Source organism: Aegilops tauschii, chromosome 5 (genome assembly GCF_002575655.3).
Source record: "Aegilops tauschii subsp. strangulata cultivar AL8/78 chromosome 5, Aet v6.0, whole genome shotgun sequence".
NCBI lineage: Eukaryota > Viridiplantae > Streptophyta > Magnoliopsida > Poales > Poaceae > Aegilops > Aegilops tauschii.
Window position 1 is genome coordinate 8,997,902 of NC_053039.3, and position 23,149 is coordinate 9,021,050.

The 23,149-nt window shown below is 42.4% G+C and overlaps 2 protein-coding genes across 3 annotated transcripts; both read right to left on the reverse strand.

The window, feature by feature from the left end:
* Positions 1–2,877: 2,877 nt before the first annotated feature.
* Positions 2,878–16,854, reverse strand: LOC109742467 (probable phosphoinositide phosphatase SAC9). Of its 2 annotated transcripts, none has more exons than XM_020301549.4 (12): positions 16,425–16,854; positions 14,207–16,210; positions 13,027–13,134; positions 12,607–12,777; positions 9,671–9,913; positions 9,110–9,559; positions 7,944–8,717; positions 7,472–7,669; positions 5,804–6,241; positions 5,492–5,725; positions 3,793–4,084; positions 2,878–3,300 (listed from the first exon to the last, which is right to left on the reverse strand). In XM_020301549.4, exons 2-11 carry the CDS (start codon positions 16,175–16,177, stop codon positions 3,803–3,805), a joined length of 4,869 nt encoding a protein of 1,622 aa, XP_020157138.1. In that variant the 5' UTR covers positions 16,178–16,210; positions 16,425–16,854; the 3' UTR covers positions 2,878–3,300; positions 3,793–3,802. The 2 variants fall into 2 exon arrangements, with proteins under 2 accessions (XP_020157138.1, XP_020157139.1); XM_020301550.4 differs by having other exon boundaries at positions 14,207–16,204; positions 16,425–16,831.
* A 1,432-nt stretch (positions 16,855–18,286) lies between these two features.
* On the reverse strand, positions 18,287–21,282 carry LOC109742485 (uncharacterized). The gene is made up of 4 exons (XM_020301571.4): positions 21,014–21,282; positions 19,853–19,899; positions 19,592–19,736; positions 18,287–18,854 (listed from the first exon to the last, which is right to left on the reverse strand). Exons 2-4 carry the CDS (start codon positions 19,888–19,890, stop codon positions 18,588–18,590), a joined length of 450 nt encoding a protein of 149 aa, XP_020157160.1. The 5' UTR covers positions 19,891–19,899; positions 21,014–21,282; the 3' UTR covers positions 18,287–18,587.
* Between the last annotated feature and the right edge of the window lie 1,867 nt (positions 21,283–23,149).

A 23,149-nucleotide genomic window follows, 5' to 3' on the forward strand; every position in this document is an offset into this window, starting at 1 on the left:
CGACGCCTAACCGGCTGGAGGATTCACAGTCCTCAGGTGTAACAAGTCTTCAGGTCACGCGGACAGAAAGACTTCAGTGATGCCTAACACTCTTTGGCTGTGGGTGTTTGGGCTTTGTCCTTGCAAGGATTTCTCTCTCTCAAAAGCTTCGGAGTTGGGTTGTTCTCAAACGACAAAAGCCGTGCAGTAACTCTGAGCAGCCACCAATTTATGGTGTAGGGGGTGGGCTATTTATAGCCACTAGGCAACCCGACCTGATTTGTCCGAAATGACCCTGGGTCACTAAGGAACTGACACGTGTTCCAACGGTCAGATTCCAAACACACGCGGCAGCTTGACTTGGGCTACAAGTAAAGCTGACTCATCCAGCTCTGGATAAGATTTGCTCTCATTGTCTTCACTCGAAGACATAGGATTTGGTTGAGCATCACTTCAGTCACTCTGACTTTGTTCACTGGGACCCCACTTAACAGTACGGTGGTTCCTATGACTCAACAAAGAAGAAAAGGAAACAACGAAACAACTAAGTCTTCGCGCTCCATAGTCTTCATGCAATGTCTTCTCTTGTCATAGTCTTCAATGTGAATATCTTCACATACCACCATTGCCTTCAATGTCTTCATACATTTTTAGGGGTCATCTCCGGTAGGTAAACCGAATCAATGAGGGACTATTACCTGTGTTATCCTGCAACTCTCACAAACACATTAGTCCCTCAACCAGGTTTGTTGTCAATACTCCAAAACCAACTAGGGGTGGCACTAGATGCACTTACACTTGCGGGTTCTAGTTGGGGTATCATGGTGCACTTCATTGTTGTAGTTATCCTACCACACCGACACCCATGAATAATAGTTTACAACAAATGATGTAATCAAAGGGGATCAATGCCACATGGCGCCTGACGTGTGGGTCATGTCTGTTGGGTATGCCATCAAATATGAGATGAGATTTTGGGCGTGTGCTGATCATTGTACTGGAATGTGTGGTTTTACACGATCCTAAAAGCGGTGGTCCGTGCAGTTCACTCAACTCAAAGTTCCGGTCAAACACGTGATTGATTAATATAGACACGTGCCACATCACAAAACCATAATTACGCCTCTATTGACAAATGTTATTATCCTTTACAAGAACTACAACTCTAGATATAAGGTGAGGCATACATATTTTTCTTGAAGAGTCCCCTGCACCTTATTCCTAAGCTAGCGTAACTAGGTACTCCCTCCGTCCCAAATTACTTATCACATAAATGAAGGACAATGCTAACACCCACACGTGTGGTGGGAGTCAAACCGCCCACACGCCCTATAACACACAGACAACGCAATGTCACCGCATGCATGCATGTGGAAATCTTTTTGGATTTTCAGTTTTTAAAATGTTTTATCTCTTAAATAAAAAATCCGATTAAAGATCCGTTCTCACCATTAAATCCCTCGCGACTAGATCTCATATCAATATATTTCGACGATTTTTTTTTTGATTAAAAGTTGCCATGTCTATTGCACATGAATTGCCATGATGTTTACACTGAAGTTGCCATGATATGTTTTAACTTTTTTCTTCTACATTTAGAAGTAAATTTTGACATATTATAAAACGGGGAATTAAGAAACTAGACTTACCATGCACCATAAACTAAAATTGTCATGGTACATGCACTTAAAATTGCCATGGTTCATACAAAAAAACATTTTCATGGTCAAAGTACTGTAATTGCCATCATCAAAAAACTAAAATTGCCATGATCTACAAACTAAAATTGCCACATGGCAACTTTAGTTTAAGCACTATGGCAACTACAGTGTAAACATCATGGCAACGTTTGGACAAAAAAAAATTCGTCGAAACATACCAACATGGGGTCTAGTTTTGAAAATCTCGTCGAGACGGATTTAATGACGAAAACAGATTTCTAATTCGCTTTTTTAATTAGGAGATAAAACATTTTTAAGCCGAAAACCAAAAAAATTTCTGCTGATGTCATCTGTTCATACGTGGCAAAATGAGTGATGATGAAAGCGTGTGGGCGATGTGCAAACGGCCACACGTGTGGGCGTTAGTTTTTCCGTAAATGAATGTATCTAAACGTATACTTAGCTCTAGATACATCCATTTTCGCGACAAGTGATTCGGGACGGAGGGAGTACCATTCACCATCGGTAGCTCTATTTATTCATCGTACCTTTCATAGAGTCATCAGTCGCCTATCTACCATACAACCAAGTTACAAGAGACAATACAAACCTTGGCCCCGCATGTATTACATATACTTCCTCCCATGCGACTAGCGATGGTTTGGCTTTGTTTTCACCCAAATACCATGCCTTATCATCTTCGTCCGCTTGGATCCCCTAGTATTCATGGGCATAAGAGGCATCTGGAAGCTCTCAAAAACCAAGAAATCGGATGGATCTTCCATCATTTTTAGGCCTACATTGTGATGCTGAAGGTAGACGGCGATGAGGAGGACAAGGAGAGGAAACCAGGACGACCGCCACCATCTTCCCAATAGGTTCATCTCCTGTTAACAGATCGTATCGCTGCCCAGTCATGAGTTTCCAGCTCTTTTGACTTGTTATTAATCCCATTGTAAAACCAGGGAATCCGGCCTGGCTATGCTAAGTAGATTTTCATTTGACCTTTAAGGTTTTACTAGAGCAAACAAAAATATTAAAGTTTTGAATGTTCACATGTGAATGGGATTCAAGACATTTATTTGCTCAACTTTCAAAGACTACTAATGGGCCATAGCAGAAAAACATTATAATACTATAAATTGAATACCACCAATGTGACACTGAAATATTGGCCCACCTCTTAGCCTCAGATGTTGTTCAAATTAAGTGCAACATACAAGTGAACTTGTAACTGTAAAAAATCAGTGCTCAAAATATTTGTCAGTAAAGAAAACCTCGTACAAAATTCAGCACTTGATCCTTCACAGATTTCATACACGCATCCACAAACTGTAACTGGCAGCATCAAAAGTGTGGCAATCAGATTGAATTTTCAAACATCCTACAAAAGCAAATGGATCTTCGATTTACCGACATTCTACAAACGAAAAAAGTAAAGAAAGAAATACTATAGTTAATATCCCCAGGGTCCTCAACTTGTATCGCACAAACAGAACGTTCTCAAGTTCTTGTGGGTTTTGGTTGTGGTATATCGTGCTGCACTGCACTGCACTGCACTGCTGTAGTTATCGCCTACCACACCGACACAAAGGAATAATACTAGTTTACAACACCAATATGTACCAACCGTGAATCACTTCATGATGGCATGTACAACCTATAAATAGGTAAATGAAACATTAGAAAAAGTATTCATTATGCACAAGAAGAAAGAACATGCACTACACTGAAGAATGCAAGCATTCGGACACAAAAATATGACCTGCTGAATTTGTGTATGCATCATGCACCAACAAAATAAAAATGTTCCTACAATAAAAGTAATAGAGCAGATTCAACAAAATAAAAATGTTCCTACTTGGTTAATTTGTGTACAATGGAAGTAGATAGGGAGTTAGACAGTAGAGGAAATGGGGGGGAAGAAAGCAAAGAGGAATAAAGAGGGTGGATGGTTTAAGAAGAGGCAGCCCATGCTTGCATTGTTCTCATTTTCAATCTATTCTGGCTAAAAACCTCTAAACGCTCATGACAGTAGAAACCGGTGAAATACAGTACTTAAACTTGGTGCAAGTCACCAAAAATAGGCTTTGAACAAATGACTGCTTATAATATATAACAATTAAAATGCCAGGTTGTCATATACTCACACCTTGTATATATCATACTGCCGAGAGACTGCCGATCTTTCCCATCTCATAGGTATCAGCGTAGTAGTACAGCTTGACCTTATTTGACAAAGACAATCCAGAAGCCAGAGGAAGATTCCGCAAGCTTAAGCCATCAATCTCAGCAATATCATCAACAAAGGCAGTGACATCTCCAAGTAATCTAAAGATAACACAACGGGCATCTTGCTGCAAATCCGAAAAATCAAAATACAGTGGTGTGTTTGCTTTAACTTCCGGCAGACGGTATTCCTCTACAACCAGCTTGCCAGACTCCTGCAGAAAAAACATAAGTACTGAATGCACACAACATACAAAATTGGCGAAGGCAAAACTATATATCTATCTAGAGAGTTCAGCCACAGGCTTCTCAAACCCTCAAAGGAACAATTTCATGCCGCAAAAACTGGTTACTTTTAGGAACAAACTTGAAAAGAGCAGCAGCACATAGACGAACTGACAACTACGATATTATGTTTCCCAGTCAAACCAAAATATATCTATATCTACACCTCTATATAGCATACGAAAAACTTTGTATATCGGCAGTTGGATGAAGCTGATCCGATGGTACAGAGGTGGCAAACCCGATTTGTGCAGGCCATTGGATTTTCTCTTCACTACATCCAATTCTACCATGTGTAGTGTCCATAAGGTTCTATGATTGGGCTTAGATGTTATGCACAAACCTCAGAAAACACACTTCTACATTGTTCTAGACTCCCAGCTTTTTTCGAACAGAATTTTTACTTTGTGTTCAAGGCTATGGATGTCCCTTCAAAAATCTCATTTACTTTGCAGATGCAGCACTAGATGTTCTCATTATTTTCTAATAAAAATTGCAGTACAAGAGACACCTCATGGGTAACGTGCTTGATGTATTCTACCCGAGCTTTGTGTTTTGATTGAATGGACTGGGAGAATTAAACCTGCATCTTATACTTCATGCATGTGCCTCAAAATTTTCAATCTTTGGTCATACTTTGATTATCTGAGCTCTCACGTGCAATGCCCATATAACTTACTAGTATGATATTATGTTCAATCAGGGTATAGCTATATCAGGGTTCCAAGAAACATGAGGTTATTGGCTGAGAAACTGGAACTGGCCAAGCTCCAGTTGCTAGTGTTACCCTTCTTTGGATTGCAGGAATGAAAAACGCAGGAGTTTGGGGCAGGAATCCAAGTGCAAAGGATTGCAAAACACGGGAAAATTAGATGATAGTCGCATGGACAGAACACAGGTAAATGACCTCGATCCTAGGCAACCTAGTGTGTATAAAAGAGGTTGGAGTGGTGTTAAAGTTCCTGTGGAAAAGGCATAGGAAACAAATCCATAGGAATTTGGTAGCACCATTACATTGATCCAAAAGACATTTGTATGAAAGACTCCTATGAATTGCAGTGCTATGAAAATCCTACAATCCAAAATGGCCCTAATTAAATCTCGAATTCAATTTTTAACAACATCAAAATTTGACTTCCTTAACCTTTTCGCCCCCAAAAAAGTTTCCAAGAACGATGAGAATGCTGTAAAGACAGAATAGGAAGTGATAAATTACACAAGCATGAAAGTTCCCATGGTTCAAAAACAAAAATACAAAGAGTGCAAAGGAACCAGGTAAGTGTCAATTTTAGTCGCTAAATCAAGTGAGCTTGACCACATAGCCAGTGCCTTATTACCTTAACAACTGTGACTTGTATATGAAGAATTGCAGGATTTAAGTGTCTATCTTCCATACGTATCAATGAACACTCCTTCATATCTAACTCTGATGGCAGAGGTGAATGGGTTACTCGAGGTCTTATAACACCAAAGGAATCAAGGCGAAATCCAGCTATTCCAGGCGAATTAGGCAAGAGATATTGCTCAAGAACAAGATCGTGGTCTCTCAACCTCTCAGCCTCAACCGGAATCTGAAAAATAGGAGGGGAAAATCTTAGCCATAGTTTGAAATAGAGCTGAAAAGTGCTCAGTAAAAAGACAGGGTTTACCCTAAATCTGCCAAACGATGGTGACCCATCTACGTAACTTCTCATCCTCATTATTGCCACAGATGTGTCAGGACCCATCTCCTTGGGCAAAGAGCTACCGAAAACAACAATCCTTTTTGCATGGATAAATGAGTTATGTGAATTGTTTGCCTTGGAATCAATAAATGAGCTTTCATCCAATGATAAAAGATCACTAAAGTCTTCATTAAACTTGGTTGAGCTAGAACCAATTTGGGGAAGTGTCATTTTTATTGAAATTATGCGACAGCGGATAGGATTTGGGAAGTGTAGTTTAAAGTGTCTTGGTGCCTCATCCAAGCTACCCGAATTTTCTGGTCCATAAAGCTGTGGAGATGACACTATCATACTTTGCACGTCCCACTTTCCTATGAATGTGCGGTCATCTCGCTGTATTTTATTACTAGCCCATATCTCCACCTGCACAGGCAGCACAATTATCAGCATATGAGGTCAATATTGCGCTATATGAAACAGGGGAAATGAAATTAGCCAGTTGGGTAGTTCAAATACTCTTGTTTACATAGGTAGCTAACTCTGCCACATATGAAAAAGATGTTACAGCACTAGGACACTTTGTTAATTTCAGACCAGGATATCGTCAACAAACTAGATAATTTGCATCAGTGTTAATTCTACAAACACACATGCCATTGTCATAAAATTATGGTGGTGTCCACACAGCCACGAAAACAAATTTGCAGAGATTGCGACTGTTGTTACAAAGAACTGATAGTAAGAGCATAAGAGCAAATTATGGTGTTGTCAAACGTTGAAGTGCTTAAAGAGCAATTATGAAGTACGCACGGAACAAACTCAACAACCAAAATACTCCCTCTGTCCCATAATATAAGAACGCTTTTGACACTACACTAGTGTAAAAAACGTTCTTATATTATGGGACGGAGGGAGTACCAAGCTACAAAGAACTGACAGTAAAATTAGCAATTTACTGCAAATGAAGAGTTTTTATACTTTGTTTAGAAGTATAGAAGCAAGAAACAAGAAGCAATAATCAGTTCAATAACAGCTCTCTACTATCAAGGTACACAGGTATGTCAAAGGGTCAAGTGACGCAGACATCTCCAAGCTTAAATGATGTAAAGTACTTCAAGTACATCCCATAAAAGATCAACTATTAGTTGCAATGCCCAAACTGAGCACTTAAGCTACGAAAATAGAATTTATGCATCCACTCTGCAACATTGGGATTTTTTTTCCAATTTGTGTGTTTCTCCTTTGCCTATTTCTTGGATTCATAGTACATGAAATAACCAAGCTAAGCGTGAAGTATCTTAAGGCAACTGCTATATATGTTTTGGTATAATGAAATTCAGGAGAGGAAGAGAATACTATTGCATTATTTCTCTTGCATCAACATGGAGCTCGCTCAGGAATAAAGCTGGAAAATGTTTTCCTTCTCTTGCTCTGAAAGGTAATGCATTTGATTAAGCTATATAGGACTTCTTCACTGAAGACAACAATGATTTCAGTGACTTCGTTTTAAATGCCCTTTTTGTTAAATTTACCAAGAAAATTGTATATCTAGGAGTTCCCATTTATAACAATCTCGCTAACATAATTTTTTATACTAATGTAGACAAACCATGGATCCCAGAAAAAAGAACCAAGATCGGAAGTACATCTTACAATTGGGCAATCAGATGTTGAGTAACCACAGGAACTGACAATTATTGCAACTCCTGAAACATCTGATATACCGCCAAGAACAATCGGGAACTCCACAGATGTGTTGCCTTGTGGAGCTTTCCAGTAGGACTTGTGCACTCCACTACCAAGTGGTGCCAACAATGAAAACAGTGGAGCAGAGTCATCAGCAGTTTCTACCTGGAAAAATAAAACAACACGGCAGAATCAAAGCAATACCCTGTGGCAAAGCAATACAGAGCAGGGACAATACGATACGGCTTCTGACAAAAAGAAAAGATTTATTTTGAAAAGATGATGTTAGGCTCAAGGGTAGTGCATTTGAGTGTCTAGTGTCTTTCCACGGTCCATGTGCAACAGTATTGCAGATGCGGCAGAGTTATATAGATACAAAGTGGCAGCACCAGAGCAGACAGTAAAGGGTAGAAGTTAATAGAACAATGTCGAGGAATACCGTATGTAAAAAGCTTGCATGTGGAAATTCTGCAAGAGATTCTTCATCATCAAGGAGCTGCTTCAATTGTCTCAGACCAGATTGAACACTATGTACTGAATCCGATATTCTATTGGGCTCAAGTTGGCAGACCTGATTCACTGCTTTCAGTGCTGCTTTCTCCGCACGACCTTTTCTTCTCATACTATGAAGAACCCTGACATAATCGACATACAGTGCTTGTTTGATCATCTCATTGCAGCATGATTTGCACACAGAACTATCTGCGAGGGCTGAATAGCCACCACCTTGATTCCCACCATATATCTTCAGATCTCTGTAAGTGTTGCCAAGCAAAAGGAAGGCCCCTTTCCCAGCACAGCAAGCCTTGCAAGCTGTCCTTTCGCACTGGGAACACTCCACGAATAGTGATGTACTTCCACTAGTAGCTGAAGCTTGTAACGAAGATACAGCACGGACTTCACATGCCCCACCAGAGCATGATTCACCATTTTCACTGATATTCCAAAAGTCTACAGCATGGCTATTGACCTTTTCGAGCCCTATTGAAGCATTAGCACGATCCTCGAAGACAGAATGCCCCAGCAATGCTAGCTTATCAGTAAGGCTGGATAACTTCAACAGGTAAGAGTAATCAACTGAACGATTTGGATCTACCGTGGCAGGAATTACACCAATCGATAACAATGCCCGGTCCCTTTCGGCAGCAGAAAGATCAAGATAAAGACGTTTTATTTCAAGCTTCATCATTTGTTCAAAGTTAAGGCTCTTTCCCTGAAAAGATGAATAAGAGTTACATGTCTAAGATCCTCAATTAAACTTATAAACAAATCTGTTCATAAAATAGGTTTTTTTTCTTGTTTAGAAATAGGTAATCATTAATGAGAACAGGATGAGTATATAAAGCAAGGCAACTAAGCAGTGCCAGGTCCAATATATAATGTACATATAATGAGCTCATAATCATAAGTTGGCAGGGTCTTTTCTCAGTTTCAGTCAAGTTATTTCTAGATGCTATAACCTTCTAAATAAACTACCATTGGATGAGAGTACCAATTTCAGATATTACTTGTAAATAAAATTAGCTCAACACCAGTTTAAGGAAAATCTATCAATGAACTAGAGGATAGGAAAAGAACAACAATGAATTTTGTACGGAAAAATACCTTATTATTTTGAGAAAGTGACTCCAAAAACTCGAGATAAAACTGTGTACTGCCACAACCTTCAACATGGTTATTGACTTCAGCAACAGGCTCTTCTGATGAGGTGGCAAAAGGGTTGACGTCAAATTCATCATCAAAGAAGTTCGTCTGATCCTCATTACCAAAAGATGTATTTCCAGTGATTTTTGATTGGTTCGGTACGTCGATATCACCCGTGAGAAAATCCACAAAATTTCCTGAACCACCAGGTTGAACTGATGGTGAACTTCTAGTATAACTCCTCTCACTACCGTGAACATCATTACCAGGAGAGGAAGAATCTGCAATATTCCTCAAAGCTAGATCGCGGGGAGTATATGCTTTTTCATGGAGGAGCTCCAAAACTTGAGCAACACCTTTGCTATTGGTTAACATATCCACCCATGGAAGAGAAACACCAAGTACTTCAATCTGTTTCAGAAGATTACTCATCTAATAAAATAAATATACAGAGGAGAAATAGTTCAATTGTTAAGAGCTGCTTCTTAATACATCAACATCCAGATGGTTGTCAACTTTTACCTCACCAAGTGTGATGGCTGTTCTCGCCATGGGAGAAGGATGAAAAGATAATGCGACAACCCGATTTAGAAAGTTCACTTCTCCTTCCAGCTCTTCGAAGTCGTATAACAACGGAAGATAAGTGCTCTCTTGAACGTCCGGTCGAGCACTATTGCCTGTAACAGCCAAGTCCTCTGGATGAATTCTTCCAGTGAGAGGGATCAACAAATTTGTCCCATTCGAGCACTGGGGTATGCAAGCGCCCTAAACAAGTGAACTTGCAGTTAGTTACACATTAGCTGGCTACACATGATTTGCAAAAAGATAAGCAGCAGCAGGGAACAAATGTAACCGTTTGATCAAAAGATGTAAACTGCAAAGAGCTAGCATGCAGCAAATAAGCACCGTATAGTATCAGATCGCCTTACCCTGATTCAGATAGTATAAAACAAAAAACTGCCTTAAAACAAAGAGTTCCTCAAACATTAAGAATAGTTCAACGCATCCACGTGCTTTAATTGGAATTCATACAGAAATAAATATCACATACTGAAAGGTCAGAGTAGCAAGTAAACTGATGAAAATAAAAAAGTATCACGAGCATTGAGCATGGGCTAATGTGCACAGATTAACCTATAATAGGTAGAGAAATAGAGTAGTTTTTGGAAATTACAGGATCTATGCAATAGATGCTAGCCAAAATCAAAGCCATGCTCAGATTAGATGAGCTTGACTTTGTGTTTGTCCGTCCCAATTGTGCTTCTGATTGGACCTTGCTACTATCGGAGAGTCCAAAGTATGTAATTATCAGGTCGTACCAGTTCGTATGATGCCTATATTTACATTTCTAAATTAAATACAATTAATTTATGCAACAGAAAAAGGAAAGTAAATCACAAGATTATCTCTTTTACACAGCAGATTAGGCCTTGGACTTTTTCTTTAGAAACAGGGATACTATTAGTTATTCATGAAAGATCAAAGGAACATTAGGGATTACAGGTTCTAGCGCTATAGCTGCTTTGAACTTCTTGCAACACAACACCATAGCAGCTCAAGGTCTTGAACCTAGTACAGCCCGCAGCAGTAGCAGTGGCTGGATGGGCCCGCTGCAGGCCGAATAGAGGGCACTGGCAGCCCATGTACAAAACCCAGTGCTGTTACCACCCTTCTTTAGTCCTACATCCCACAGGTACTAAGGCGACATCCACCTTAAATGAACTTTTAGATTGAACTGGCAACAAGTGCCCTTGCACCAAAGGAAGCATCGCACAGTTGCCGCAAGCCACCAGATTCTGATCAAGTGTTTATGTTTTGTTTGGATATTGGAAGCTAGCGGTTTTCCTCCACACACCCCTCTGACAGCAGAGCCCAACCAATGCCAATGATTTCTAGGGGGCTTAGAGGTTGAAGGGATTACATTTTTATCTTTATCTTTAATAATGGGACAACAGTTCGGCTTAAGTAATGGCATACATCTATCCATTCAGGCTTTCTTCTGGCCAGCCTACCAACAATTAGTCTCAGCCTGGCCCATTAAGATAGGTTATATGCTTGTGCAATGAACCAAGCACCCTCTTACATGAACTGGCAATGGTGCCTGCCAACATCCTATGGGCTTCTTTCTCACTTACAGGAGGGGGTACCTTGCAGGCATGGCAGCGCTCTACCACTGTAATATAGGCAATATATTGCATGGCCACAGGCAAATCGCAATGTTAACTGACTTCCCAATAGTTGTGGAACTGGGCTGGAGACTGTAAGACAATGTCAAAGTTTTGTTTTGCCAATTCTCTTATTCAGTCAATTAAAATGCTTAATTTCACCAAAGATGCAATGTTTTATTACCTGAATTCATTGACATTCTTTTTAGGCATAATAGGTCAAATGCACAAAACTTGAAGTATTGTGAGTGTTCACAAAGGTATCTGAGTGGAGAGAGGAGACTAGTGCTTACACTATGTGCCACAGGACTTCACATCACCATTTCGTTAGATCGTTCATCATTTTTTTTAATTGTGACTCTTAACTGGCTAGTCCACATATCGCATGATCACACGCATATCACAATTTTGACTCGGTTCGCATTAGTTGTGGGACTAAGGTCAAGACTGTAAGACAATGTCAGAGTCTTGTTACCCCAGTTCTCTAAATGCTTAATTTGATCAACTAAGATTATATGTTTACTTTTTTGAATTTGATCCATTCTTTTAATGCTAAATGTGCCAAAGTCACCAAACTAAAAGTACTTCCATTATATCAAGATTCAAGGATATTTGAGTAGAGATTAATGCTGACCGACCATCGCAATGATTGCATAGTTGATGGCAGTACTAATTACCATGCACCACAGGACTCAACATCACCATTTTGCTGGATCTCTTAAAATCATTTTAAAGTGTGGTCAGTAACTCGCCATGGCTTTTATTTTTCAGAGGACTGTTTTTTTCACTGACAATACTTGGCTTTGGCTGAGTTACCATTGTCACATCCAAGGATGCCATCAGAATCTTTTGAAGTTCTCTGTTCTTGGAATTGTGCATATCTGGATGTAGTCATGACATATTTTCACATTATTTTTTGCCGTCAAGGTTCAAGGGTCCCTTTTAGAGGGATACTCATGCTGTAAAAGAAGTTAGCACAGCTAAGCCAAAGTTAAGGAGTACACTGTTTGGTTTTGGCTTAAAACCAGGCATCATGCCTCAAGTTAAGATTGTCAGAATTGCAACATAGCATGTTGGCATAAACCCAAAACTTGAGTGGTGCATCTGATGAGGCTCAATATTAGCAAGGACTGCATATTTTTTATGCGTTCCCAGTTCACCCAGTCTTGATACTGTGGACACATGTCAGTTCATCAAGCCTAATCCTAAAAGTGAGCTATGAAAAGCGAAATTAATGAGCCTACCTGGCATAAAATAAAATATTAAGAATATAACAGCAAGATGAAGACAAACCTCAACAACAAGCTTAAGGGCATCTATGCTGGAGCCAACTCTGACATCTACAGTAGCTGGATATGAAGAATCTTCAACCCCATGGGAAACAGTAAGAAGAAGCTGAGAAACATGACAAGGTTCTCCAAGGTATATAAAAAGCTCAACATAGTCTGCACCTTGCTGGCATACCTGCATGATCAAGAGACCTTAGCATGCTATAGGAAACTCTGAGATGTGACTAAGTACTCCACATGTTTTTATATTACACAATCAAGAGTTTCAGACTCTTCGAGACATCAACTAGTCATATTCCATGGGAGTGGTGGGATTTGTTAGGGACGAAGTATTTAATACACCATAGCTATCCCCCAATTCAAATAAATCAGGTCACTGCCAGGATATATTACTCAAAAGGAACTATATGAATAAGCAACATACCCAAACAATATCCTTCTTTTTGAAGCTGAGAAGACTGGAACCACCATCAGCCATTGGAGTGATACAAGGAACTGGTTTCAACATGCATCCAGATGGTCTCGATAGTACCTGAATTATCAACATCAAGCATGTTCAACACAAAGATGGAAGTCAAAATTAATAAAAGTAACAGATGGCCTCGATAGTACTTGAACTCGAGACCTTAGGCTCCGATACCATGTTAAGCTTCATGCACTAGTCAACGCAACCAGCAGTCCGAACTGATGGAAAGGACTAGGCAATTCACATATACACTTCAACAGTATTAAGCCAATGAATAAAAATTCTTCTTAGACAGCTGTCTTGGCTCTTGAGTTATAGACTATAGTAAAAAACTTAACAATTACTAGCGTTTAAATTCTAGATATAGTTTAAGATCAACGATTTCTTCCCTATGAATGAGTTTCTAGTTTTCTCTAACTCTGGTGAACCATGCTATTTTGGAACGGAGGAAGTACATCTCATTTTCACCCTAACCAGCAGCGGATTTCCCTTCAGTTGCAAAATAAGAGTAGGGTGCGTTGAAGGGAAATGCACTGCTGGTTAGTGGTAAAAATGAGAAGTACTTCCGCCGTTACAAAATACTTGAAGTTCTAGGTTTGTCCTAAGTCAAACATCTTTAAGTTTGACCAAATCTATAGAAAAATATATCAACATGAACATCTACAACATCAACTATATATAGTAAGAAATATATTTATGTTAAATCTAATGAAACTACTTGGATGTTGTAGATGTTGGTATGTTTTTCTATGGACTCAGGTCAAACTTAAAGAGGTTTAACTTAGGACAAAGAACTTAAAAGTATTTTAAAACGGAGGGAGTAGAAATAAATTATCAATTGGCATGTCGCTAAATCTGATCATTACAGTGCATGGAATTATTTTCTCAAACAACTGTAAAGGGAAATTCTAAGTCAACTAAAACTCAGGGAAATCTGCATTTTAACTAGCAAATTGTTTCAATCTAATTGTGGAAACTGATAATGTATTCTAGAAGTTCTAGTTAAGTTAGAATAGCACATGTTTGGATAGTTCATGCAGAGAATTGACTAACCGGCTATCCTATATACATAACAGAAATAAAGATTGGTAAAGTGAACTTTGTAAATAAGATGCTGATAATGAATAAGTTTACCTACTTTGAGAGGGAAAATTGGGATGGATGGGAGATGCTTATATAGCCTCAATCCAAGAAACATCTCAAACTGTTTTTGACGAGAGCTATCATTCATATAATTGTGGAACCTTCTTTGCAGTGTAATCTTGACATTCTGAGCAGCAGAGAATTTACTGAACTTTCCAGTCTCCTCCTTGAATATGTTTAGAATCTCGCTGTGCATAGCTTTTGAGCCAGTGTACAACGTGGCATGTATATCACCAGCCAAAAGAAAAATTTCAGCAAGGTGGTTCACTGGGGCAAGCATTGTTGAGCTCTTGAACTGCTCAAATGTCATATCAAATCTCTTCCAGCGCTTATGTGGAGCTTCCTGGCATGGATGCTCCCATGAGGTAGTACGTGTATTATGATCGATATAAAATGATTTACCTGTTACAGAGTCAAAGCGTTCCTCCCAGCCAGGGGGCAAAGAACGAGCACTCCGACCGTTATACTCAGAATTTCTGCTTGTCGATAAGCCAAACATAGCATCTATATCAAGGGAAATACCAAGTTGACTACACTGTTCGACAAAAACTTGAAGCGCCCCAAAATAGCTAGCAGCATTGGTGCGATCAAGGGAATCTGCACAATTAAAACGTACCACACCATTTTGAATATTATCCATACAGAACCCACCATCACCATTGCAGATAATTGATCCCTTGCATTCGTTAAGCTGCTGTTTTACACTGTAGTAATTCCCTTCACTGAAGCCAATGGCCATTGTTGGTGCTTTAAGGTGCCTCCAGAGGCCCTCAACTGTCTGTTGTTGCCCTTTTAACTTCACAGTGGCATGCCAGTCATAATTTATCAACTGAATCCAGGTGTTTCCAAGCTTGCCAGTAGACTTCAGGTACTTCAGAGATTCTTTGAAATGTTCAACTAGAATTGTCTCAGGTTTTCCTTCAGCATATCTTAGCAAGTTAACACACACAATGGGAACCATTCCAGGTTTCTTCTTACTCGTAGCATTGACTTCAGATGATTTATTACCGTATCTTCGACCCAGCCGTTGGTAGTATTGCAAGGTCCCATTGTAAGGATCATCAGCAACATAAATCTCAGCCTCAACTGACACAGCATTCTTTATTTCTGCACCCCACCATATTGGTATAGTCCCACGCCGCCAGATATACGAGTTAAAAGGTATTACTTGCCCACCTTTTTGAGGGGCCCAAACAATTTGCTCGCACTCCACCTCATTGCCGGTGCCAGAACATGCATTCAGCCCACGAGCCAAATAGCGGGTTCCAGGATGTAACCGACTACGGCGTGCAATGAGAGCAACTAGCCCACCTTGCTGCCCTGTAGCTCCAAAATTGCGACACTCTGCAAAGCCCTGCAAAAGAATGACACAATGCCCTGGCAAACCAATGTCCTTGAAAGGCCTTGACAACCACGCATTCCACACGAATTCCTCATCTGGTTCCTGAATAGCCATCCGACTTGGAAACGGCCTAGTGATATCCCTCGTTTCACAAAAGTAGTACTTGCCATCAATGTCAAGATCAGCCAAATCCTTGATATTCTTCAGCTCTCCACTTCCCTGGGGCTGAGGATTCTGCAGCTGAATCTTTACCCATTGACTCTCCGCCACGGTATATATACACCCGCCTCCAGGTAGCCGTGGGACCGTCGCACTGAGCTGCGTTGCAACGAGAAGCAGAGCATAACTCCCTAACACGGCATAGCCCAGCACGGCTTTGGCATATGTGGTACTCTTGGATAAGAATCTCGACCCGTTGGTGATGTGTTTCAGGGCAGCCGCCTCGGAATCAAAGAGGTCCTCCCCCTGCTTCCCCTGGTGGCGCAGCGCGCCCGTGGTGGGGTCGACGCAGATCACCTGCGTGTCACCTGCTGTCGACAGGCTCACCACAATGTACACCTCATTTGTCTCCAAGACGACGACGACCACCGACGTGTCCCCCCGGTCGGACTTGCCGCGCACCATGGAGGGCTCAGGTCAACCCCCCAAGATCTGTTTCTGCACAAAATAAACTGCTGTTAGTGGTGGTGATGCGGAGTTGATAGCCACTCGATGCGGTGGTGGATCTCGAAATCGCATGGCCCATGTAGGCAAACATTCGATCTATCTGGCATCGAGACAGTGAATACACAGTACACTAATTGATCTGCACGTATGCTCCTGAAGTTCACAGACCGCATGGTATAGGACTGAGACAGGCAAAAAAAAATACCCTAGGCGATGGCGTTGTCGAGCAGGAGAGTCGAAGGACGCCGGCGCTGCTCCCGGTAGGGCCGTTCGCGGTGGCGCCCCCCGAGTCGGAGGAGGCTCGCGGTGGCGCCCCCCGAGTCGAAGGAGGCTTGGCGCAGGACGCCGGAGGAGGCTTTTCCGACGGTGCGGCACGACGCAGACGCTGGCGCAGCACCGAGATGAGCTGCTGCGGGTCTCTAGGGCGGAGGGAGGGGGCGCGCCGGCGCTGGATCTGGCGTGGCGGCGCTGGATCCGGCGTCACCGGCCGGGATCGATTCCGGCGAGATCGGGCGACCGTTTTTCTATTCCCCACGCGATGTGGTGTCTGTCAGCGATCGGGCCAATCTTTTTTTTTTCCAAACCGATGACCGTAGAGATCTGGTGTGCTACGCGCCCCTCTTCCTCTCCCCCTCTGGTGGTAACGATCCCTCGCAACCACATCCCTCCCTCACCTCATCAAAACAGCACGAGAAATATATTTTGAGTGGAATGTAATATATCTTTAGTGGTATATGTATATCAAACCAAGAGTGTTTTCTTTCAAGTTTGTGAACGAGTACTATTCTACTTTGGATCCGTTCCAACGCGCAGGCACATTGCTAGTCACTAATAAATCTGCCAACTCAACAGCCCTCGCTTTCTCACCGGAAATCTGCCAGCTAAGAGCACCTCTAGTAGACCCCCTTTGAAAGTGCGTTAAGTATAAGTGTTTTAAGGGCCGACAAAACGCATTATAAGGGCCGATTTTAGCTGCGGCCGAACAAAGCTCGTATAATCAACCCGTAAAAAAGAATATTCTCTAAATATACCATCGTCTTCCTCACGCCGTTCCCATCTCGACCTCCATCCCCTTGGCGTGTGTGCGTCTTGCCTCCGCGACTGCCTACTCGTGCTTGCCACCGAGCGCGACCGGGCCGGGGCCAGCAGCAGCCGCCGCCGAGGTTTTCGCGGTCGACTCACATGAAACTAGCTAGCTAGCTAGCAATTCGAGCGGGCGGAGAGCTAGCTAGCTAGCTGAATCGAGCGGATGGAGAGCTAGCTAGCAAGCTATCTGAATCGATTCCAGCGGACGGACGTAGCGAGCTCCTCCGTCCGGGCGGGCGGGCGACGGTCGAGCCGGACGGCCGGCGGCCAGGGAGCCGGGGCGCCCGGCGGGCGCGGCGGCCGGGGACGGGCGGACGGGAGCGATTCATGAAGGTTCCGATGGCAGTTGGATTCCCGCCAACGGTCTTTCGCGTATACAGGGCACCCTCGAGTTGTCTCCAAAATCCTTATTTTCAAGGGTTTAGCTGGGATGTTTTCCGCGCCCCTTAAAAAAATTTACGGGCCGGAGTCGTTTACAGGTTCTATTCCGGTCGCTTTTTCCGCCTAAAACTATAAACTGGCGGTTATTTTACAGTTTCGTGCGTTTTAAGGGGTCTGCTAGAGATGCTCTAAACTATCTCTGATCCCCTAACCACTTCCCATTGTCAATCCCAACGCAGTGTAACTGAATGAAAAGGATTGACGTGGAAGAAAAATAATGTTGGCGTCGTCGTGCCGTGCTTGGTCCAAATCTCATTTGTCAACCGTGCGACACTTGCCCTTAAAAGTTTGATGTAATTTTTATTATGTTTAGGGTGGTTTGTGTTTCCGGTGAACTTTATAATTTTTATTACGTTTGGGGTGGTTTGTGTTTCTTGTGAACATTAATACTCGCTGTTGTGTTAAAAATGGTCTTACATTGTGGAACGGAGGAAGTAGTAGATATATCCGATCATTTTAAAAAAAGAGAATAAAATAAAAAGCTGACGCACACTGAGTAGAACACTAGGCAGATGCAAGCATTATGAGCTCAGCAGACAGTTTAAAGAAAAAAGTACAAATTAAATTATTAAACCAGCGTCTCAATATATATGATTAATCCATGATTAATTGTTTAATCATGGAAAACAACTTATTTAATCCCAAAGAAAGACAGAGGAAAGGAATACAAGCCTGGATGCAACCGGATTTACTTAATCTCCACCGAGAAAAAAGGGATTGCACTGCACTTGGATGCATCTAACTTTATCCCAGGAAAATGTTTCTTCTACTTTTATCAATGCAAAATACTTAATCAAGCCGATGCCTTCCCCCATTTCTTTCATGGGAATAAAACTAATCTTCATTCGACGTCGAACCCCTTCTCCTGGAGCTCCTGCACCACCTCGTTGCGCATACGGAACCACAGCTTCCGCGCCTCCTGGTCGAACTTCTTCGACTGCAGCTGCTTCTGCATGTTGTCCGAGTCCATGTTCGCGTCAGCGAACCCCTTGGGCCCGATCGTGGTGCCCAGGGCGCCCCCGCTTTTTATGAACTCCTCCACCGCCTCCTCGTCACCTGGGTACGGGAACTCCCTGCGCTCATACAGATGCGCCATCTCCTTCTCTTCCTGGCAAATGATTTCGACAGAGCTTTGAGCAACAGTACGTAAATTGAACACTCAGGTTGAAGGAAGATTAGCATTGGCGAAAAAGAGCGCTCCGTGCGGTTTTGAACAATCTTGCAGAATAGAGATTCACCTCCTCTGAGTGATCACTATGGATAATCATATGGCGCCAAGCATGCCACATTTGGTGTCGCATAATATAACCCGATAGAACTTAAGCTCCTTTTCATATTAGTCTCAATTTTTCAGACATTTAAGGAGTGCTTATTAGTTGATGATATTGGACGACCGAAAATGTGAACTATTTCAGTAAAGCCTAACGAGGCATATGAAATATTTGTGGACAAAATATAATCCCCATATAAAGGTTGTCTGAATTGCATCTCATAAGCATAATACAAGCGTCTAATATGCTGCTGCCTATGCTTTAATTAGTAACCGGTTATGGCAGTTCACGGATGCAAATCAGTTTTAGTCTATGTATACTGCTGAAATTATGCGAGCGTCGCATACAACAAAATTATAGAATGGACACTGCTGGATCAATTAATGCCTCAAGTCACAGTATGCACTATATGGACAGTATCTATTGGCAGCTCTGAACCATAGTTCCAGAAACAGAACATACAGCAGGATGAACTTATTTGTACTGAACACATATCTTACAGCAAAACAAAAGGCCTCAGCAATTCATGTCTGCCCCATCCAAGAAATAAATTAAAGGTCACCAACGGCCATACCTTGGGCCGTGGCTTGAGCGTCCACCAGCCAAGCGGCGATGTCTCATTCCAGAACCACGCAGCGCCAAAAAGCGCGTATGTGCATAGCATGCCCTTGCCCATCTGCTTAAAGAAGTAGGCGTCCCCCTTCTCAAAACCCAGCCTCCTGAACCCCACAAATCAACAAGAACAGAGACATCATCAAGAATCAATCGGTTCACAAGCCAAAGAGAACTGTAGAGAGGGCGAGCCAGCTATGGGAAGCTCGTCGTGCTCACTTACTTGAGAAGCCGACGGGCCTGGGGGAAGCTGCGCAGCATCGTGCTCACCTGCAGGAAAGGAGGAAAGTGAAGGGGGTTTCGATGCAGCATTTTTTACGAATGGGTAGGTGCCTACCAGTGAAATTATTCGAAACATAAGAGGGAATAATATGCCGTAGGAACGTGTATGATACCAGAAGACTCCAAAGGTTGATGCCTGAACTGAGCATAGTACAAAAAAAAGGGAAAAGATCGACAGAAATTACAAAGTATTAATTCTCCTATGAATTGCAGAACTGGTTACGGCGTTGGACATATATATGATTAGGCCTGAACATTCGGTCAATTCTGTCAGTTCGTTTAGGTAAATAAGTTAAGTTTTGGTAGACATAAACTGTTTCAGTATGTACCAAACTAACCAGAGTTGGCAGGAACTCGAAAACTGAGGCAACAATATTTCTGTTTGTATATTTGATGGCTAAAATTCGTCATACCGATTATACTCTCTAAATATGGATTATCGGTCCTTGAGAAATACGTCCTGTGTGATGAGCAGGTTTCTGCCAAGATTCAATAACTCTTACGACACGATAGAGTACCATGGAGCAGAGCTCCCCGGTTCAAACACCACAGAAACGAAACCAAGCGACTTGCGACGGCATGCTGAGTACAGAAGTAGAGAGCTGTGCCTAAGAGCAGAGCAAAGCAAAGCATGCCGCCTGGCGCCACATCACAGGGCACGACTTCGCGGAGAAGGCATCGGAGGGCACTCGCCTCAGCATGAGCGCCACGCCTATTATGCGTACAACAGCACAATCGGTTTTCAGTTTCGCTTCTCGGTGACCTATGCGGCATAACAGCAAGCAGGACGCGTGCATGCATGACACACACACACGCAGGGCTAGACAAAAAAATTGTTTCTCTGTGGTTGCTCAAGACTAGACTGCGCATTCATGTAATTCATAACAGCAACAGAATTTCGTGGTTTCTTTTAGATTAACACGAGATTTTATGGTTGCTGAAAGATTAGCCGCGGGTCGAGAAATGCCCCCAAAAAACTCCATGCCATCCGCAGGAGGGAGGCCAAATTAGCAAGCGCATCGATATCAATCGGGATGTGCTTGAGCGCATCGATAGCAGTCAGCGATACACCGGCCAGGGGTGGTGGCGGTCGATTCATTACCTGTAGCTTTGCTGGGCGGGGCAGGGAGTGGGGAGCGCCGGCGGCCGTTGGGCGTCGGGGAGGCGGGGGCTGGCGGGGGGCGGACTTCAGAGGAGGGGGAGGAGGCCAGGTGCCTGATGGCGGGGCCAAGCTGGAGGCGAGGCGGTGATGGAGTGACGGCAGGCCGGTGAGCGCGCCGCCGCCGGCGAGGCCGGGCTCCTGAGGGGAGAGCCGGTCGGGGGCTCGCGAGGGGTAGAGCTGGGCTGCTGGGCCGCCCGCAGAACAGAAAACAAAAGTAGGAAGGCTGGGCTGTGTTGGTTTATTATCTGAACCGAGTAAACCGGGTCATGTGTTGATACATTTCTATGTCTAAAAAAAAAAAACGTGTTGATACATTTCTCTTCCTTTTGGCTTAAGATCAAGTGCAGTATCTGTTCATCTAGTAAATCCGACGTACTATGCACGTATGTTGAGCGCTTGCGTCTGTACTGTGTTAAAAAAATGTAAATCTGACCTACTTACACTTAAAAAAAAAGTAAATTTGACGTATAGTATGTTTTATTTTGGATTTCCATACTGGGCATAAAAAATATATATGAACCGGTTAGCTATGTTCGGTTTCTCGATTCCGTATCATTAAGACACACGCTCTTATAGATGACATGCCTAGACCTTGCTTGAATTGGCGTAAATTTTGCGTGCTCAAACCGGGCGATCCAAGCGGGGAAGGTTTCACCAATCTCCATTGACAGAACGACGATTACCCACGCGGCGTGTTCCATGAGGTATGATGGACAAGATTTTAATAGTAAGGAAAGGATCATTTTCACAAATTGTTTATGTCCCATTACGAAAAATCCAACTCGGATCCCAAGCTCATACGCTCGCCCTATGAACAACAAATTCAAATAAAATGCCAGGAAAATTCATTAAAAATGTGAATTTTATACATCAAAGATGAAATACTCTTCTAGGCACTTGCAAATTTTGGATTTTTCATAACATGGCATGAAAAAAACCGTATGAATCGGTTAGCTATGTTCGGTTTCTCGGTTCCGTATCATTAAGATGCATACTCTTATAGATGATAGGGCCGGCCAAGGCCTACTTGAATTGGTGCAAATTTTGCGGTCTCAAACTTGACAATCCAAGCGGGGTAGAGGGATAGGAAGGTTTCACCAATCCCCATCGACAAAATCGACAATTACCTATGTTGCATGTTCCGTGCAACACCATGGACAAGATTTTAGTACAAAAAAGGTCCATTTCAAAAATTGTTTAGGTCCCATTACCGAAAATCCAACTCTGACCCCGAGCTCATATGCTCCCACTATGAACAGTAAATTTAAATAAAATGTCAAGGTAATTAAAAAAGACAGATGTTTTTAAACATTAAAGATGAAAAACTCTTATAGGTAAGGATGGCAATGGGTCGTAGGTTATGGTGCGGGTACAATCCCCATGTTTCTCTTGAGTATAAAATCTTACCCATACCATACCCATCTGGCACAAATCCATGTTCATGCCCATATCCAACGAAGTATCCATACCCGATGTGGGTACACCCATCTAGTATGTCAACACATCATTGAAGATTCGTTGTGTAGTTGTTAGGTACATTGGCGCCACCGACATGACACTAGGGATGGAGAAACGGTGATTATTATGGGCGCAGGGTATTCCTGGGCGGGTGTGAGTAGAGGATGGAGGTGGACGACGGTATCGATGTCTAGCGCTTCACAACTTATTTGAGCAAGGTTCATATTGGAAAATGTTACCGAGCACTTGTGGTTGAAGTCCGTCACGTTGAAGCAACCAAGTGGCTTGTGTTAATCTTTACACGGTCGGCACCATACCGCACTCGTCACCACATAAGGCCCAAGCCCCTGCAAAAATAACACACAGCAAAAACATCAATTCGTATACCCAACCGGCAAAAAGCAATAAATGAAAACATGGTTGATACAGAGAATTATTGGTTGTGGAGTTTCAGAGGTAAATAGTTAAAATTAGAAAGCGAATAATCGGTTAGAAAATACCCAGGCGATCTCAAACGTTGAAAATAAACAATATGGAGGTATTTTTGCCCTTGTACGAGCGCACGTACGTACGACCGGGTGCGGTCATACGGTACGCCGTCGCGTGCTCTGGTAGTCA

Coding starts and splice junctions, on each gene's coding strand:
- LOC109742467 (XM_020301549.4), bottom strand. CDS start 16,177: ATGGTGCGCGGCAAGTCCGACCGGGGGGACACGTCGGTGGTCGTCGTC. Junction 6,242..7,471: donor CAACATCTGATTGCCCAATT/GTAAGATGTACT, acceptor CTGCCTGTGCAG/GTGGAGATATGGGCTAGTAA. Junction 4,085..5,491: donor TACAAGTCACAGTTGTTAAG/GTAATAAGGCAC, acceptor TTTTTTCTGCAG/GAGTCTGGCAAGCTGGTTGT.
- LOC109742485 (XM_020301571.4), bottom strand. CDS start 19,890: ATGCTGCGCAGCTTCCCCCAGGCCCGTCGGCTTCTCAA. Junction 19,737..19,852: donor CAGGCCCGTCGGCTTCTCAA/GTAAGTGAGCAC, acceptor TGTGGGGTTCAG/GAGGCTGGGTTTTGAGAAGG. Junction 18,855..19,591: donor CGCTCAAGCCACGGCCCAAG/GTATGGCCGTTG, acceptor ATCATTTGCCAG/GAAGAGAAGGAGATGGCGCA.